General features: G+C 39.3%; 1 protein-coding gene across 1 annotated transcript in view; it reads right to left on the bottom strand.

The window, feature by feature from the left end:
- Nucleotides 1-1,999: 1,999 nt before the first annotated feature.
- The window catches only part of FAM81B (family with sequence similarity 81 member B), a 28,973-nt gene continuing 12,996 nt past the window's right edge, over nucleotides 2,000-17,976 (bottom strand). The window contains exons 4-7 of the mRNA XM_015428191.1: nucleotides 10,740-10,846; nucleotides 6,712-6,847; nucleotides 3,673-3,868; nucleotides 2,000-2,136 (exon numbers count right to left, since the gene is read on the bottom strand). Of these exons, the coding sequence (XP_015283677.1) occupies nucleotides 2,000-2,136; nucleotides 3,673-3,868; nucleotides 6,712-6,847; nucleotides 10,740-10,846 (576 nt within the window). The remainder of the gene's footprint in view (nucleotides 2,137-3,672; nucleotides 3,869-6,711; nucleotides 6,848-10,739; nucleotides 10,847-17,976) is intronic.

Here is a 17,976-nt window from a genome sequence, read left to right as displayed (position 1 = left end):
ATATCCTGCATAATGCAGGATATTCTTTAGCAGTAATTATTTAACAGTAATGCACTGTTTCTTTAGCAGTAATTAAAGTAAACAGAAGGTGGTTTTCTCAGGAAGCCTTTTTCAGTGGCTTCCCCCCCCCCCTCCAAGGCATCAGAATCTAATTGCTCTGGGCCTTTAATGAATGTGAGGTTTTATGGTTAACATCAGCATCTTTGCTTGTCATTTTAATGATGCCATATTTTACTGATATCATATTTGCTAGTTTATATGGCATTAACCTTAGGACTTCATGATGCTACACTGGGGCTTTGTCAGTGCCTGAAAAGTGATCAGTACCTTAGGAGAAACTGTGCTTGACAAATTCATTATAAATGTCAATAGAAAATTTGATGTATTAAAATGATGTGCTGTTTGTTGTGCTGGCATACTGGCAATCCTACATTCTATAAAAATGAACTAAAAGTGATGTTTTTGTATGACTCAGGCGAATATTTGAGATGAGATTTTAGAAAGATGCATTTTATAGCCTAAAGATATAAACCATTTCCCTTGTTCTTGTGCTGGCTCATCATTCTTTCCCAACTTCCTCTCCTTTGTTTCCTGATCATTTTGGTACTCCTAGAAGGGGCAGGTATAAAATGTAGTACAGACCACTTGCTGCTGCTTTATCAGAGGAACTCAAGCAAATTCCAGGTGTTTCTCTCCCTCCAGGATGATTTGAACTTTGTGAAGGGTTAGTAAGAATTAGTCATCTATGAACTTACCACTCTGTAGCACTTTTCTTGGCTGAATGTTTCAAGAGAAGTAAAATTAATCCCCAAATTACAGATTTCTGAGATTGAGGAATATAAGTAATTTTCTCAGTGCTTTAAATTATTATAGTGACAGTGAAATATTAAAGAAGTCTCTGGAATGCAGTCAACTTCTGTATCTGCTGCTTTACTCTATTATCTCTGACACAGAGCTATAGCTCTCTTGTACACTCTTCTTAACAACTCCATCTTAAAGAAGTTGCATGGATGTCAGCTTTAAAATACCATATTTCTGTGATATGCTTGCAAAATAAGGTCCCTAGCTTCTTCAGGAAAGCAAAAATTCTACAGATGACTAGTGCCATCTCTATTAATTTCAGGAATCATTTTTGTTTCATTATGGTTCAGAGAGTACTGGTTTCGGAAAACTTGGATGAAGGCCAAGAAATTAGTTTCATTTGCATCTTCCCCCCCTCCCCGAATCTATTCTTTTGTAGTATCCAAATCTAACTTCATGTAGGACCTGTCCCTAGGAGTTTATAATGTAAAAAAATTGTAGTGTAACAGTGACTGCACAGAGAATTGCTTAAGAAATAGCATTGAGGAACATATCCTTTCCTTTCCTACAGTTCTGGAACCATCCAGCTCATACTTCAAGCATTTTGTTACGCCATTGATTATTTGTATTTCCCGTACAGAAAATTTGTGCCAAAATTAAAACAATAAACCAAATCTGTAACCAGAACACTACATACATAAGATGGTATGAGTTTGTAACTGTTGTTGTTGAAGTCACGGAAGCTGGTTTTGCATAAATTCTGACAGGTTTTTCCTTAGGAAATTGCTCTCTCTTAGTAGTGGTTTTTCCACTTGGTTATCAGATTGCATTTCAAGAAGTTACATGACCTGTTTTCCAGTTTGCAGGCAGTCAACAAACAGGGTCATGGTTTGAGAATTGCCAGCTGTAACACTATAGATGCTTAATAACAAATTTCAAAAAATACGCTGAGCAATTTGCTTATACAAGTCACAAATCATTGGTGTATTTTATTTTATCCAAAATATAAATTATATGCATGACGATTTTCATCCAAGGCGATTTTTCACTTGGATCTCTTAAGGTTTATTACAACACTGTTATGTTACTAATGGCCTATGGATACAACGGAAACAAGGTTCTAGGATTTGAAAGCCTTTGTTCGCGTCAACATTTGCAGTCATTCTTCAGTCTGGAGTAACTGCAGATGCCAAATGAATCATTGGTCTTCTTGGAGTACAGTTATTTTTCGTCTTATGTTCTTCATGTCTTGCTTGAACTTCTCCTTTTCTAGTTTTAGTTTCGTTGTTTGTATTTGTTTAAGCGCATCAAGAGAATCCCGAATGGATTGAAATCCTGATAAATAACAGGCATGCTTTAAATTAGGATAACCAACATGGGTCAGAGAACTACTTTTCCTTTCTAAAGGCTGTTCAGCAATCCTTCAACTACGCAGCACTTTCTTTGATGCATACGGAATTTATCAATCGTAGTAGTGGTTAGAATATATACTAGAACTGGGGAGACCAGAGTTCAAATCCCCATGCAGCCAAGGAGAACTGGGGAGACCAGAGTTCAAATCCCCGTGCAGCCAAGGTCACTGGATGAGCTTGGGCCAGTCACACCCTCAGACTGGATGACCTTGGGCCAGTCACACCCTCACTTTAACAAAAATTGCAGGTTGTTAGGCTAAGGTAGAAGATGGGAGAACCATAGATGCCATCCCAAGTTACTTGGAAGAGGAGGAAGATAAGAATATGATAGCTCTCAGGCCACAAAGGTGCTTCGCATACCTGAATTTTTCTATAGTTCTAGGAAATGCTATAAAATCGCCCATTTCAACTTTACTGCTGTAATTTCTGGGGAATTCATGCCTTCCTTAAAATATATTAATATTTCTGTATAGCCACAACAAATGGAAGAGATTAAGAAGAAGAAGAAGAGATTGGATCATAGAAATACTTTAATGTGGCATAACGATAACTGAGAATGCATTAAATTTGGTGCGTAAATATAGACACGTCCAGGGTATTAGCATCTGATCCTTTCACATGTTACTGATGGTTGTCTGCGTTAGTGAAGGAAGAATGGCATCTTCCTTGGACTGTATCAAAGAAATGTGCTCTGGGTTTAATGCTTTTCATTTCATTACTCTCTGAGAAGGGTGTACATTTGGAAAGGTTTTTTCCCCCTTGAAGACACTATAGCAGTGTGGATCATCTTGCCAAAAATATCCTGATTCAAATGCTCCAGAAGGCCTAAATCCTTCCTGAGTCTTCCCATTTCCTTGGAAAAACCACTGTTGGTCTACTTGTCTGCAAATTCATGGTGGCGGATGTCTCAATTACAGCCATAATGGGGGGATTCTTGTTACAGCTCTCCATTCAAACATATCCTCAGGGCAGCCAGTGTACATTTTTACAAATTCATGAGTTTGACCAGTGTGTACACTCACTGTGTGAAACCTTACCGCTGTATTTTAAGATTATTAGGTAATCTCTGTATGGATAAATATTTGAGCAATTATGACAAATAGGTCATACATCTTTGTGTCCTAGTAAATTTAACATCTGACAAGCAAGTTTTTTCTGACAAGTAGAAATTGGAGAGAGACTAACAGAAACCAGTACAAGTTTAAATCTATAGCTGTTTCATTGATTAAGAGTTGGAATAATCAGATGCTTTACAGACTGCCTCTCTTCAAAGACAATGTTGAAATTAGCAACAAAGCATCTTATGCAAAGTGAGGAGGAGCTTAAAGATTGCACACAACAATCTGAACTTCTCTATTCCTGGTCTGTTAGTCATTAGGATTTATTTGACTGTGAAATCACATTTGGAGGAAGGGAAGACTAGATCACAAAGATTTACCATAAAACAAATTACTCTCACCTGATCTATATTCACTTTGGATTTCCTCCAGCTCATTCCACATCATTTTTTCAAATCGAACAATTCTTGCATGGAGTTTATTTTGATCATTTTTCACCTGACTCAGGTCTGTCTCAAATCTCAGCATTTTATCAGAGTTTTCTATTCTTTTTGATAAGTGATTAAAACCTTCTTCCATTTTCTTTTCCACCGCTTCCTTTAAAAAGATGAATTATGAGAAATTGATAGACTTATAATAATCAGTGTCTTGTTATATTGTTTCCCATAACCTTCCTCTTTAAACTCTCATTCTCCCCATTCTTGTGGTCCCTATCCACGTCAGCTCCCTGTGGTTGGTTGTGGATGCTCAATGGATCATGTAATTTGGGCCTTAATACCAATCCTACACCACTAACGTGGAATGGATCATGAGCCTTGGAAAGCAGAGATAAAGTAGTACTGCAAAACTTCAGGATATGAAATCAAAACAGAAAAGTCACCAGTGGAAGCCAATAAAGTTGGTGTGGAGGTGGCTCATAGGTCAAGGGACCTATAAGGAAAATGCACCATGCCCTGGTCCCCATATTTCCCCTTTAGAGCACTTGCTTTCTTCAAATCTGCCACCTGCCTTACTTCAGGGGAAAAAATTATGAGTTACAAGCCTTGTTAACAGTAATAGATGAATAAGAGCTGTAGAGCCATTGAATTTACAGTGATGGGAAAGTGCTGCAAAATACATCAGTCGCTGGGGGTGTCTCGAAAGCATGTAAACAATTTAATCTTAGTGAAATATTCCCCAATGCCAGTTTGGGGGGGGGGAGAACGGGACAGCACCTTCGTTGTGATTAAGTATTTCTGCTAAATGCCTTACGCCCAATACCACTATGTTGGTACTGTTCAGGAATTTTACTAAATCTACAGAAAGGCACCAAAAATGTATTTACCAAAAAGATCAATATATTTCAAAAATAAAAATAAGACTTGTGGATGTTTTCTAAAGCCATTTTAAAATAGATTTGAGGGTACATATGGACTGGACAATAGATTACTCAGTTCCTAAAGACAGATGCAACTTAGGGGAAAGGAAGATGAAAAGCAGTTCCAATTATAACAATCATCATGATATGTCACATTGCTTTTCACTAGGCAGGATCTATTTTCTCTCTACTATTGCAGCCTAGCTAGGGGAAAGTGTGCCCCTTTGTAACTAAAGAAGAAAGTAGCTGTGGAATTGAGGTTAGAGGGAAAAATAACATCCAAACCTATGTTCATGTGAATAGCACTGAATAAGGTTATTCAGAAGGGCTGTGCTTGATCTGAGTATTGTTCACACATTTCTAAGAGTTGAACACTGGTTTACCTCAAGAACGGGGGGGGGGGGGGGTTACTTTCTAGTTTTTCTTGCACCTGAATTAATGTCAGTAAACGTGTTATTCTGATTAATTTATAATTTTATAACAGCACATTTTACATTGTAGTTACAAAACATATATATTCTCTGTCTCATAAATTCAGTCAGCTTTTGAATGTTTAAATGCCATGTTGACTCAATCCGCTATACATCCCTGCCATTTCTAAATGCTGTTAATGTAATCAGTTTTTGTGTGTCAGTAACCATGTTCTTTGGACAGAAGCATCCTGGGAAGATGCGTTCCTTTCCTGTTTACATTCACAGAAATTGAGTGGTAGAATTTCTTTATTGAAGACATTCACAGTGTTGCTTACTTAACTTTTCACTGAATTTAAACAGTGGAGACGCTGAAGAATGTTAGACTTCAATGTTAACAAATATCCTTTGTTCCATATATTTATTTCAGTTGAAGTCCAGATGTGCTTTCTACCTTTAGATTATGAGAAACTGCGTACTTTCTCAGTGGAAGAAGACAACTTGGAGTGGGTTTCGCTACCCATCTGCTCCCAGAGGCACAGTGCAATAAAGTCTCTACTCTTCATCAGAGTAGGACTGCCTTCTAGTTTCATCCCTGCTTCTTGAAGAATCCTGTTTCTTCAAAGTGCAGAAGACAGCTGGAAACCCCTTTCTCCCAATCTTAGACAGCTAGATGGGAAAGGGATTTAAACGCACAATGGGGCAAATCCATGAGATCAGGCAGTTTACTTCCTCTTCCTGCTTTTCTGACTCCATTTCTCCTCTGATCCCCTCAAATTCTTTCCACTCCAAATATTTTATGTATATTAGAAGAGTGATGGTTCTAGGTGCAGTCCTTGCATTAATTAGAGGGGGTGAAAAGATTAATATACCAAATATAACATTTAAAATTGGCTGTAAAATGTCACTGGTTTAGTCTATCCTAGCAAATATTTAGCTTTTAAACTCTTGTGTATAAAACCATCAGATCTGCTAAAGTACACAACATTCTCTCATTTTGTGACTTGAGTTGTGGAATGACCCTTTCGCACTGCATTCAAAAAATGTGCAAGAACTTTAATTCAGATAAACATTAAGCTCTGATCCTGGAACAGGGATTTCCTGAAACTAAACACTCTATTTAAGTGCCTGTCTGGGCCAAGAACCAAAATTGAAATGTAGAATGTTGTTCCTTGAAAAATGGGCACCCTGCCATCAGTGGGAGACCTACTAAAGCCTGTGTGTTATACTTCAGTCTGTGACAGCAAAGCGGAAGGCATGCTTAATGTATTCTAATAATAGAAACACCCCCTTTCATAGAAATGTCATTGCTTTTGATAGCAATGTGCTGAACACAAGGCCCAACATACTATAAGGATGCCAGAATACCAACCTCTAAAAATAAAAATTGACCACATTCTAATTTCCTATTAGCATCTGCCCTTGTGCTCTTCTCCCACTTCAGTTTTTCCAATTTTTTATTCCCTGAATTCCCCCCCCCCATACACAATCCCTGTTGCTTACAAGAGCATTGTTATATGGTTGTATTAACTCAGAATATTTTAACTAGAATTCCTCTTGGTCCATTACCTTGTTACTAGCATAATATTTTCACAAGGGCTGAATTTTATCAAGTCATGGCGGCTCAATAGTCCTTTGTTTGCAACGAACTTAATAGATAGAAGTATTCTTACCACTCTGTCTTTCATTGTGCCAAGAACTTGATTTGTGAGGTAGGTTTGGTCTTGTTCAAATCTTCTTACCTCATTTTCTGTCCATTTCTGTTGGCTTTGAATTTGATTCTTAAGGTCATTTAAAAGACCGTTTATCCTAATATTTAAAGAGAATTGCTTAATAAACTATTCCTAGGAAATAGAAATATAGCATAACATCTGTATCAATTAAAACAAGGATCTCGCTGGATCTCTGCAGCTACAAAACAACTCGATGTGGCTGAAATATTAACTTGCATGTCAAACTAGCTTTGTGTTGACTAATTTAGTGGTAGTTCAATATCACTATTTTCCCAAGATAATCAAATGTGTGTGTTGTAGAATCAGTTGATCAAGTGCAAAGAATCATGCTGGATTGCCCAAGATTTTACTGTAGACATTTCCTAGCTTTGCCATTGCTGCTGTTTAAAGTTCTCAGTCTGCGATTATAAACTTGTATGCTGTATGCTCAAGGGAGGAGTGGCTAGCAGCATAAAATTTTTATGTTGGTAGAGCTCACAGTTAATGTGTGGAAATGGAAATATGTGGGGGGAAAGAGCTAGGACATCCATTTCATGCAAGGAAGTATGGTGGATGGAAATATAAAAGTCAAGAATTGCTTCAGAATTAAACCGCAGATCTAGTGGGGACTAGAAGGCCTTCAAAGTACAGTCTCTGAGGAGGAAATTAGGTTCTGAAACATAACCATCGTTCCAAATTAAGTAAAATGAGGCACAACTCAATAGGAAGAGAGATGTTAGACTGATGTGACAATTGGAGTGTGTGTGTACACATATGTTTACAACATGAGCAAACTGAAACAGTGATTGAGAGTTACATTTCTGTGAGAGTTACATTTCTCTGAGTTCTGAGTATGAGGGTGGGTTGGTTGTTGTTTTTGTTTGGTTGGCCTGAACACCATGCTGTTAAATGTTGGTTTGCATTCCTTGAAAGTTCTGGGGCTCGCACATTCCTTTTCTCCTCCTCCTCCTCATGCACAGCAGAATATTGAAGACTTTCTTGTTCAAAACGAACTGCAGCTTTGCTGTGACATCCTGATCAGATGAAATTACTAACTGTGATTTGTCGGTGAGAATGAACTATAATTTGTTTTGCCTGCTTTGCCCAGTTGCAAACTTTGCCCAGTTGCAAACTAGGAAATCTTCAATTTCTCGGGGAAGGATGGGAAGGGAGGATATGAGTCCAAGAAATTCCTAGACTGTTCTCATCATGAACAAGCCTCTATTCATGATTCAACAGAAATTCAGTAGCACCTTTAAAGACTTACAAAATTTATTTCAATTTAACCTGTCATGCATCCAAGCTCACTTTATCAAAATACTGTTTAATTCTGTTGCAATAGACTAGCATGGCTACCCCTCTAGAGTTAATAAACTTCTGCAGCTAAATATTTCCCTTTGACTCTGAATACTAAGTGGAACTAAATCTTCAGCTATTCTCCTTTTAAGTGAAATGAATAATTAGTTTTAATTTATGAGGCAATGACAGCACCTATCTTGTGTTCCTGATTACATTTTCAGTATGAATTCAAATGGACTTCAGTTCTGTCACCATTCTGTATATCATTCCTGTTCTTGCCTTTCTTCCCCTTTTCTGCTCTCCTCCTACATTTCATTGTTACTTTTTGACATTTTGCTGTTTCCACAGTTTTTGTTAATTCTTATTTATTGTAGACTCATGCTAGAAATGATTGTCACAGATCTCTATCTGTAAATGGTCAGCTGCGTATGCACACAGTCACAATTTGGATTGGGGCGGCCATTGAAAAGAATAAGGTATTTAGCCCTTCAAGTCCTGCTTTATTTCCCTGACCGGATCCAGGCTTCCTTCGTTATCATCAGAATTTTCAGGGGGGGGAACAATGCTTTCTTCCAACTCAGCCTAGCCCATAAGATGCCCCCTACCTTGATATGGATGCTCTGGCTACCTGGATCCACACAATGGTAACATCAAGACTAAACTATTGCAGTGCACTCTACTTAGGTCTCCCTTCAAAAACTTGGAGACTCCAGATGGTGCAGAAATCAGTTATTATCAGGAGCTAGGCAGAGCATGCATATCACTCCCATTTTGCAGTCACTCTGTTGGCTGTCCATCAGTTCAATGCAAGGTATTGCCTATCATATATGAAACCCTTCATGCCCTTGGTCCCTCATAGCTGTGGGACTGCCTCTTTCCTTATGCTCTGCCATGGCCACTTTGCTCATCTGAATAGTGCGTTCTGCAGGTGTCATACTCCAAATGGGCAAGATCAACTATTTTCCTGTACACATGCATTCTCTGTCGTCCCCACATTATGGAATACCCTGCCTGAGAAAGTAAGGAAGGCTCCCACTATCCTGGCTTTCCACAAACTCTTCAAAAATGAATTATTCAGAAGGACTTTTTAACACAGGTAATACGGCTGTACTGTAATTAAATAGTTCCGAAAGGTAAAAGAAGACGGACTGTGGACTAAGCTACTGTGTATAGTATGTGCTGTCTGTTACTTGAAGTATGCTCCTAATATGTAATTTCTGCAGTGTTTAACGTGTTTAAGTGCTTATGCTTTGTCTCAGCTCTATTTCTGTAATACAAATCCTATTGCACTGTTAATTGGATGCCCCATTCCACTCAATTGTATTCTTGCACTGTTTAATCCACCTTGAGTCTCAGCGAGAAAGGCGGACTATAAATAAAGTAAATAAATAAAACTGACCTTGAGTTAAATTGCAGCCCAGATCTGAGTTGCAGCTGCAGTGCACACGAGCTTAGTTTACCTTTTATAGACTAATGGGGATCCATGACCTTTGCCATTGTAACGATATGAGCTTATGTTTATGGGGAGTTTGCGGGGGGGGGGGAGTCAAAGGTTTCACAATGTGCTAGCAAGAGATATTCTGACAGAATCTGCCCTTGTGGTCTGCCAATCATTGATACCCCTTTCCACATTTTGATCATATGCCCGATGTTTGTGACTCTCAAGAACCACTATATTATGTGCATGCACATGAAAACTCATACCTTGAATAAACCTTTGTTGGTCTTAAAGGTGCCAATGGACTATGAATTTGCTCTACTGCTTCAGACCAACACAGCTGACCACCTGGATCTATCTTCATGGAAGGCACCACGTTCAGCTGCATGGAATGACTCCATCAACCTGACAAAGGTATTTGAAAAAGTGTGCATGCACACGAAAGCTCATACTTTGAATAAACCTTTGTTGGTCATAAAGGTGCCACTGGACTCTACATTTGTTTCACAATGTGCCATAATATCAGGGTTATTTTTGGGCAGGAACACAGGAACAGAGTTCCAGCTGGCTTCAGAGTTGACCACGTCCACTACAGCCAAAACCTCTGCGTGTGTGGCTACAGAGGGAAGGCTTGGAGAGCGACCCCCCTGGCGACTCCAAGGCAGGCGGGCCAGGGGGGGCCTGGAAGGATCGGGGAGGCATTTAAATGCCTCCCCATGCCTTCCTTGGCCTGTCCAAGGGCCAGCTTGCCCGGGCGCCCTGCAGCTGCGGGGTGCCTGGGCAAGCCAAGGGAAGGCAGTTTAAACTGCCTCCCCTTCCCTTCAAGGGGGGGGGCTTGCCCAGGCTCCCTACAGCCATGAGGTGCCCAGGCAAGCTAAGGGAAGGCATGGAGTGTGGCCTAATGTGCTAATGAGCTGTGCTGTCAGGGGTGTGGCCTATTATGCTAATGAGTTTATGCTGTTGGGTGTGGCCTATTATGCTAATGAGTTCCTGCTGGGCTTTTTCTACAAAAAAAGCTCTGCATAACATAATTTGCTTTCTCAAGAGGGCAGGAGTAGTTAATGTCTTTTCACTCTGGCAATTTGTTTTGCAACCAGTGTTGTCATATTTAAGATATCTCTGTGGCTCTTGTTCTCACTGGCCTGTCAGAATTCCCAGAAAATGGTTCTGTTTTAGTCTCTCCTGCCCGCTCCACCATCAGTCTACAACATTATAGACATAGTAATATAATTAAAAAGCTTCCAGCACCTACTTGAAATCCAGGAGTTGCAATTCATGGTGGTGATCTCCCTGCACTGTCTTTAAATGTGAGTTTTGCTCTGAGGTTGAAGTCTCTATCTTGCCTAATAGCTGCATTACCTAATGAGAATTCAACAGGGAACACAGTCTTTGAGGCAGAACTCCAGCACTTCCATTACACACACATTATTGCTACAGGAACTCTGGGAAAAAGACAGTATTTCAGACATTCTAAAGAGCTTTTCTCAGAATTAATTTCTTAGAATAATAAAGGCATAGGCAAAAATAATTATTAGTGCCCAATAGTTAACTGGGCTTAATCTGTACTGCAGCCTTATCTCTAAAATCAGTGAATTGTGTCTGACTCTTCGGAGCAATTAAGGCTAAGATGTGTGGGGGGGATTCCAATAGGTGGGTCCTGAAACCCTCTTGCAATTCCTCTCAGGCAAGGGAGAGGAGATGTCAGCTGCAGATCCTCCCATACATCCTCCCATGTACCACAGCCCACGACTTTCAGAGCATCTTCCAATCCACAACAGCAGCTGCAGCAGGAAGGAAGAGGTGGAAAAGCCCTCTTCCACAAGCAGAGCTCTCTGCTTGCAGTTCATAGGGTCCCACCCAATGTGTCTGGGGAGTACCATTAGAAGTGATGGAATCAAACCAGTATCCAACTCATTCCTTAGTGGGAAAGTACTGTATGGTACCACTAGGCTCCATTGTTGCTGTATGGTTTTGGCTTGGCTGGGGAGTGGATAGCAAGTGCATCCAGGCTGAAAAATCCCTGATGAACAGGCAGCTGCAATCCAAAATCACAGGGCTATGGGCTGAGAGCAGGCACAGTGCTTGAATGTACCACATTACAAGCTTTCACTGTGTAGAATTGTGAAGAAAGTGTTAGAGTGCCTAGAAAGCCAAAAAGAGCATGTTCTCAACCTCTGCTCTGATATTGCCTCTGTGGCTAGAACTAAGGATATTCAGGGACAGGTAAGTCAGAACCATTTATCAGAACTGACATTTATGAGCCTTTGTTGATCTCTCTAACAGAAGTTTATGGACCATGACCATAAATATCCAGAGTATTATATGCCTCTTGGTAGCATTTAAACATTTGCTTTTTAGAGAGTGCAGGGGCATTTATCTTTGCAAAAAGAGAGGTGCTTTGTTTTGCTCAGGAATTGTAGTAGCTGAATTTACTAAAAGATTACCATTTAGGATTTATGAAGTCCATCTGTTTTGATTTCATAAGGCATCATTTCCCAAAAGAAGCAGAGTAGTCCCTTAAGCACAATTGTGAGAAATTTCGATACACTTTTTAAAAGTTAAAGTACAAAATATACTCATGCCTGATCAAGTGTAATGGGTGGTACACATCCTAGAACTATGTGCAACTCTCTCTGTATGTGTCTTAATATTGTCCCAGTTACTCCTTTTGTGTCCTAGGCACCTGACTGGTTCACATATATGTATTTGGGATATGTCCCCGAGTACATAAGGTTAAGTGAGAGTCAGCATAAGGGTTAATGTGCATCCACAAAGTAGCTTCCCACACTCCTGGTTTCGTTTTATGGCATATATTTAGGAACATGGGAAGAATTTCTAGAAAAGCAGTTATCTTCCCCTGAAAATTTCCTCCTTAAGTCATCTTGTAGCTTGCATAGACTGCCATTGTCCCTGACAGCTGTGTGGATGCGGAGTGGGGGAGGGAATCAATGTAATTTGAAGCACTTGACACTATGTGCTAGGGGAATGACATGTGTGAGAACCACCTCTTCCTTAAGTAAAGAACTGTATGACTGTGCTCTAGAAAACAAACTATGTAGACAGAAACAGCACATGCTATAGCCCAGAGGTGTCAAAGATATGGCCCACAGGCTGCAATCCAGCCCAAGAGCAGCTGACTCTCTGCTGGTTCCTGGTTCCTGTTTGTAACATCACAGCTCCTTTCCCCCAGTCTCTCCTATTTCCTGCTTCAAGAGAAGAGAGAAGAAGAGATTGGATTTATACCCCGCCTTTCACTTGGAGTCTCAGAGCGGCTTACAAACTCCTTTCCCTTCCCCTCCCCACAACAGACACCCTGTGAGGTGAGTGGGGCTGAGAACTCTGACACAAACTGCTCTTTCAGGAACAGCTGTGCCAGAGCTTGTGACTCACCCAAGGTCACATCAGCAGGTGCAAGTGGAGGAGTGGGGAATCAAACCTGGTTCTCCCAGATTAGAGTCCGCACACTTAACTTCTGCACCAAACTGGCTCCAAACTGCACCAAGCCTTTCCTCCATTGGCTGAGGGCTCCTCCTCCCTCCCCCTCCTCTTCTGGAGAGGGAGTGGAAAGAAGAGAGACACAGAGAAGGGGGGAAATGGTGTCTCGTGGGACTTTTCCATCAGCACTTTATTCCAGGTATAAGCACACTTTTTCTTCAGAGAGAGAGAGGGAGTAAACAAGCCGGCCAACCAGAAAAAAAGAGAGAGAGAGTCCTGTGTTTAGACCAAAAAATGTTTTATTCCAGGTACTTGGGGGAAGAGTCCTGCATTTAGACCCAAAAACGTTTTATTCCAGGCACGAGAAGGGGAAGAGTCCTGCGTTTAGACCCAAAAACGTTTTATTCCAGGCACGAGAAGGGGAAGAGTCCTGTGTTTAGACCCAAAAATGTTTTATTCCAGGTATGGGGGGGAAGAGTCCTATGTTTAGACCCAAAAACATTTTATTCCAGGTATGCAGGGGAAGAGTCCTGTGTTTAGACCCAAAAACATTTTATTCCAGGTATGGAGGGGAAGAGTCCTGTGTTTAAGACCAAAAACTGTTTTATTCCAGGTATATGGGGGGACCATCCCATGGCACTTGGAGAGATCCCCCTTTCCATTTCTAACAAATGGGGGTGAGAAACCTAACAGCACAGCTTGCATTCCTTATTAGTGAAAGGGAGCAAGAGTACAGCAGCATCTTAATGAGTAACAAAGTTTGTGGCAGGGCATGAGCTTTCATGAATCACTGCTCACTTCCTCAGATACAGCTGGAATGTGAGTCCATCTGTCCTTATATCTTGGAGAGTGAAGTGATTTCAGATGCCAAAAAACAAAAGCAAGCATTGGTAATGAGAGAAGAAACCTAGGTCTGTATTCAGTCCAGGAGTTGCATTGCCTTGAGCTTCATGATCAGTTGCAATTCAGCAATCTCTCTAATCTCCCTTTGAAATTCCTTTGTCAAAGAACTGCTACTCTTAGATCAGCAACTGAATGCCCTGGAAGGTTAAAATGTCCCCCACTGGATTTTGAATGTTGCGGTTTCTAATAGTGGTAGAAAGAGTCAGAGTCCAGTAGCACCCTTAGAGACAAAAATTGTGGTGGGTATGTGTTTTTGTGAGTCACTGCTCATTTCTTCAGTCTTATTTCCATTTATTCTTTGTATCCTCCTGAACTGAATCCTCCTGTACCAAATTGAGACCAAGGTTTCCTGTCTCATTAATAATGCTGATATCTTCATGCCTCTGTATATCACACCAATGCTGATATCGCCACCCCTCTGCATATCACACCTAATCCAATTATGCCTGCTATTGCCATTTGGCATCTGAAATAATCTTTATAAAGTTTGTATCTTTGGTACCTTGTGTTACATTTTATGGCACACATGGCCTGACCTGACAAAGTGATATTTACATCAGATTTGGTCCCCGTGACAAATGACTTTGACACCTCTGCTATAGCCCATCCTAGCTTGGTCACATATTTTAATGCTCCCTAATGCAGTTGGATACCAGCATGCTAGGGAGAAAGCTTTGTAGAATCTTTCCTCTAGGAGTGCAAATTTTCTATGTGCAAGGAGATTTGACATGAGGGAGCATTAAAAAAAGTATCTTCCCCACTTGCTATCTTAAGTGATAATGTTCTAGCATGGTTGTACCACATGATCATTTCTTAATTTGTAGCTCAGCATATTGTTTGTAAGAAAACTGTCCAGTAGGGGAAAAAACTGCCTGTATGTTTTTATTCTGCTTTATGTCTGTGTATGAAATGGCTGACTGTTTTACATACTTTAGTATCCTGTTTTGTATGATTTGGACATGTATTTATTCTATTTCCCATTCATTGTGGAAGCTATATTTCTTAGTTATACCAAAGGAGACAGGTCTCAGTAGAGCCCCTTTTTATATTTTGAAGAAGGATCTTCAGTCACACCCTCTTGGGAATAATTGCCCTTTGAAAGAGCCACAATTAATGCTAGTATAAGTTATGTGAAAGCAATAAAGTGGCAATTAGAAATGTAGGTGTTAGGAAACAAAGAGTAGGTCCATTCAAGCCTCCTGCTTGCAAGGAAGGGGGTCTTTGCATGCAGGGTGGAGAGTGGCACCATCTGTAGAAAAATCTGCAGGATCCAAAGCAATGTATGGGCAGTAAATTACAGCTAGAAAGTAAAGAACTCCATCAACATTGTAGAGATTGGGACAAAAAAGGTGATATATTTTAGAATAACTTTAGTAGAATAACTTCAGTCCTGACTTGCCCAAGTGGACCCCCGTAACTGAAATTAAGGCAAATTTTATTGTCCAAGATTATACATGTTTATTCAAAAGTAAATCTGGCTGAATCCAATGAAACTTATTTTCATGTAAGTGTATATAGGATTACAGCTCTATCAATTTGGAAGAGTTCTGTGAATATCACCTTACAGGCTTCTTTTGTAGAACAAAGTTTGAGTCCAGTGGCACCTTTAAGACCAACAAAATTTTATTCAAGGTATAAGCACCTAAACATTAATCCTAGACCCACATGCAGATCAGATACTAAAATGTGAACACTGAATAATAAAGGGATTTAAAATTAGAATGTAGAAAGGTATCTTACTTCACATCTTCTCAAGAATATTTTTCTAGGGGCTCAGATCTGCATGTGTCAGAGCAGTTAACCCCCGATAATAATTGATTGCCATAAGGAGGGGCAGTAGAACTCCAGCCTGCCTTGAAAATCTGGTCCTTACATATCAGTTGTGTGAAAACTAGCTATGTTTATTCATCAGTAGTAAGGAAGCAGAATTTTTTTGTTTCAAATGTTACCAATCGATATAGATTAAAAGGCTTTTAAAAAATGGCAGAAATTGATAAATAATTTTATATGGAATGGGAAGAAGCCAAGGATAAGATTCATAATATTACAGGATGAAAAGAAAGAGGACGTTTAGCAGTACTAAATATTAAATTGTACCATCAAGCAGCTGCATTGGTTTGGATCTCAGACTGGATTATAAATCCAAACAGAAGAAGCATCAAACGGGAAATAATTAATACCAAAGAAGGAATCCACAAGTATCTATGGATTAAGAAATCATTTAAAACAATCCAAAGACAAGATGGTAATCATATCCTGAGGTATGGACTGTTAAGAATATGGTTTTAGTGCAAAAATAGAATAAGCCTCTCTATCTCACCATTGACATCCCCAATTGATGCCTACTGCAATAGTAGTATTAAAAAGAAAACTGACCTTATCATTTATGAATACATGATGAAACAAGGAAGGGAGAGTGGGTTAAAAATCAAATATACAAAGCTGTGCAGGGACAGCAGGTTAGAAATTGAATAAAATAAATAATAAATAAAACCTTAGCAAGAATTTTTTAATAAAGGAAATAATATTTCACAGCTGTTATATCATCAAATGGTATCTAGATACAAAGAACAAATAGCAAAAGAAGGCTGTCAGTTAAGAAAGAAAGCAGCTTTTGAACAATTAATCACTGGAGACTTAAAACATCTATTACGAAAAATCTATAAAATGCTATTGCAGTGTGATACAGAAACAGAGCAAGTAAAATATTGTATGATAAAATGGATGAAAAATTTTGGGGAGAATATCTGTATGAGCCAACGGGAAAATTTATGGATTAAAGAAATCAAATTTACCGAATCTCAAATATTAAGGGGAAACTGGTATAAAAAGTTTTTAGATGGGACATCACACCCAAAGAAATAGCAGAAACTCCTAAAGGATATAATGGGAAATGCTGGATATGTCAGAGCACAGACACAACATTCTATCATATGTAATGGACATGCAAGAAAGCAAGAAAATATTAGATAGAGATACATGAAGAAATGCAAAATATATTAAAACTTAAGTTTGTGATAGACCCTATTAAATATTCTACTAAATAGTATCACAAGAATACACAGTGAATTATTTAACTATATGATGACGGCAGCAAGAGTAACATATGTAGCAAAACAGAAGGCAGAAAAATGCCCAGAATTCAAGAAATGGAAGAATAGATTAATTGAATATGCAGCAATGGCAACATTAACATCTTATATTCACAACAGACCAATCTCAGAATCCCAAGAAAAATTGAAAGTATTTTTCAATTGTATAGCTGACAATCAGGATTAAATTGCTAAACCAGAAGATGATAAAAAAAGAAAAAGTCAAGCAATATGTTTATAAAAATGAATTATTAGATATTAAATAATTAGGAAAAGATAGAACAAAGTTTAAATAGAAGTGTAAACTTATGAGTATATACAAGCAAGTTATAAGCAAGTAAGCCCTGATTGACAGTTGTAACAAATAGATTATTATAGGTCATGTTTATGTTTAATGTATATAGCTTATGTTTTATGTATGTGTGACTTATATAGTATAGATGATATCGCTGTAGAAGATGAAAGATGACTGTTTATGTAAGACGATTGTGTCTTGTGTATGATAGTAGTCAATCATCGTATTATGGTACAAGTTTGTATCTATTTTAGTCTTTATAACCTAATAAATTTCATTATTAAAAAACCAGCAGTTTATATGCAATCAGACAATTCTGTCTATTACTCATGCAGATCTTCCAGAACTACAAGCAATGAGCTTCCATGTTCGAAACTGGTTCTGAGGCATGAGCACTTGCTGTGGCACAACTACTTAAAAAAACCAAAGTCTAAGATCAAAGATTTTAGCATGAATATTACAAGAGTTTAAATGCTTTACTTGTAATATTCATGCTAAAATCTTTGATCTTAGACTTTGGTTTTTTTAAGTAGTTCTGTTTTATAAATAAACTAGCCGTAAAGCCCGTTGAGGAGGAAGACAACGGGCCCTAGAAAGGTAGGATGTGTGGGTGGGCCATGAGTTGGGGGGTGGAAGCTGGCGGACCGTTTGCCGGGCTGGAGTGGGGGGGGGAAGCCAGCGGACAGGGCCTGCAGGCCCCATTTGCCGGCCTGTAGTGGGGTGGTGGTGGGGGGAAGCTTGCCGACGGGTCCTACAGGCCCCGT

The sequence above is a fragment of the Gekko japonicus genome, unplaced genomic scaffold (assembly GCF_001447785.1).
Source record: "Gekko japonicus isolate JY-2015 unplaced genomic scaffold, Gekko_japonicus_V1.1 scaffold1858, whole genome shotgun sequence".
Taxonomy (NCBI): Eukaryota; Metazoa; Chordata; class Lepidosauria; order Squamata; family Gekkonidae; genus Gekko; species Gekko japonicus.
Note: the sequence above shows the minus strand (reverse complement) of the source record. Positions and strands in the feature narration are given on the sequence as shown.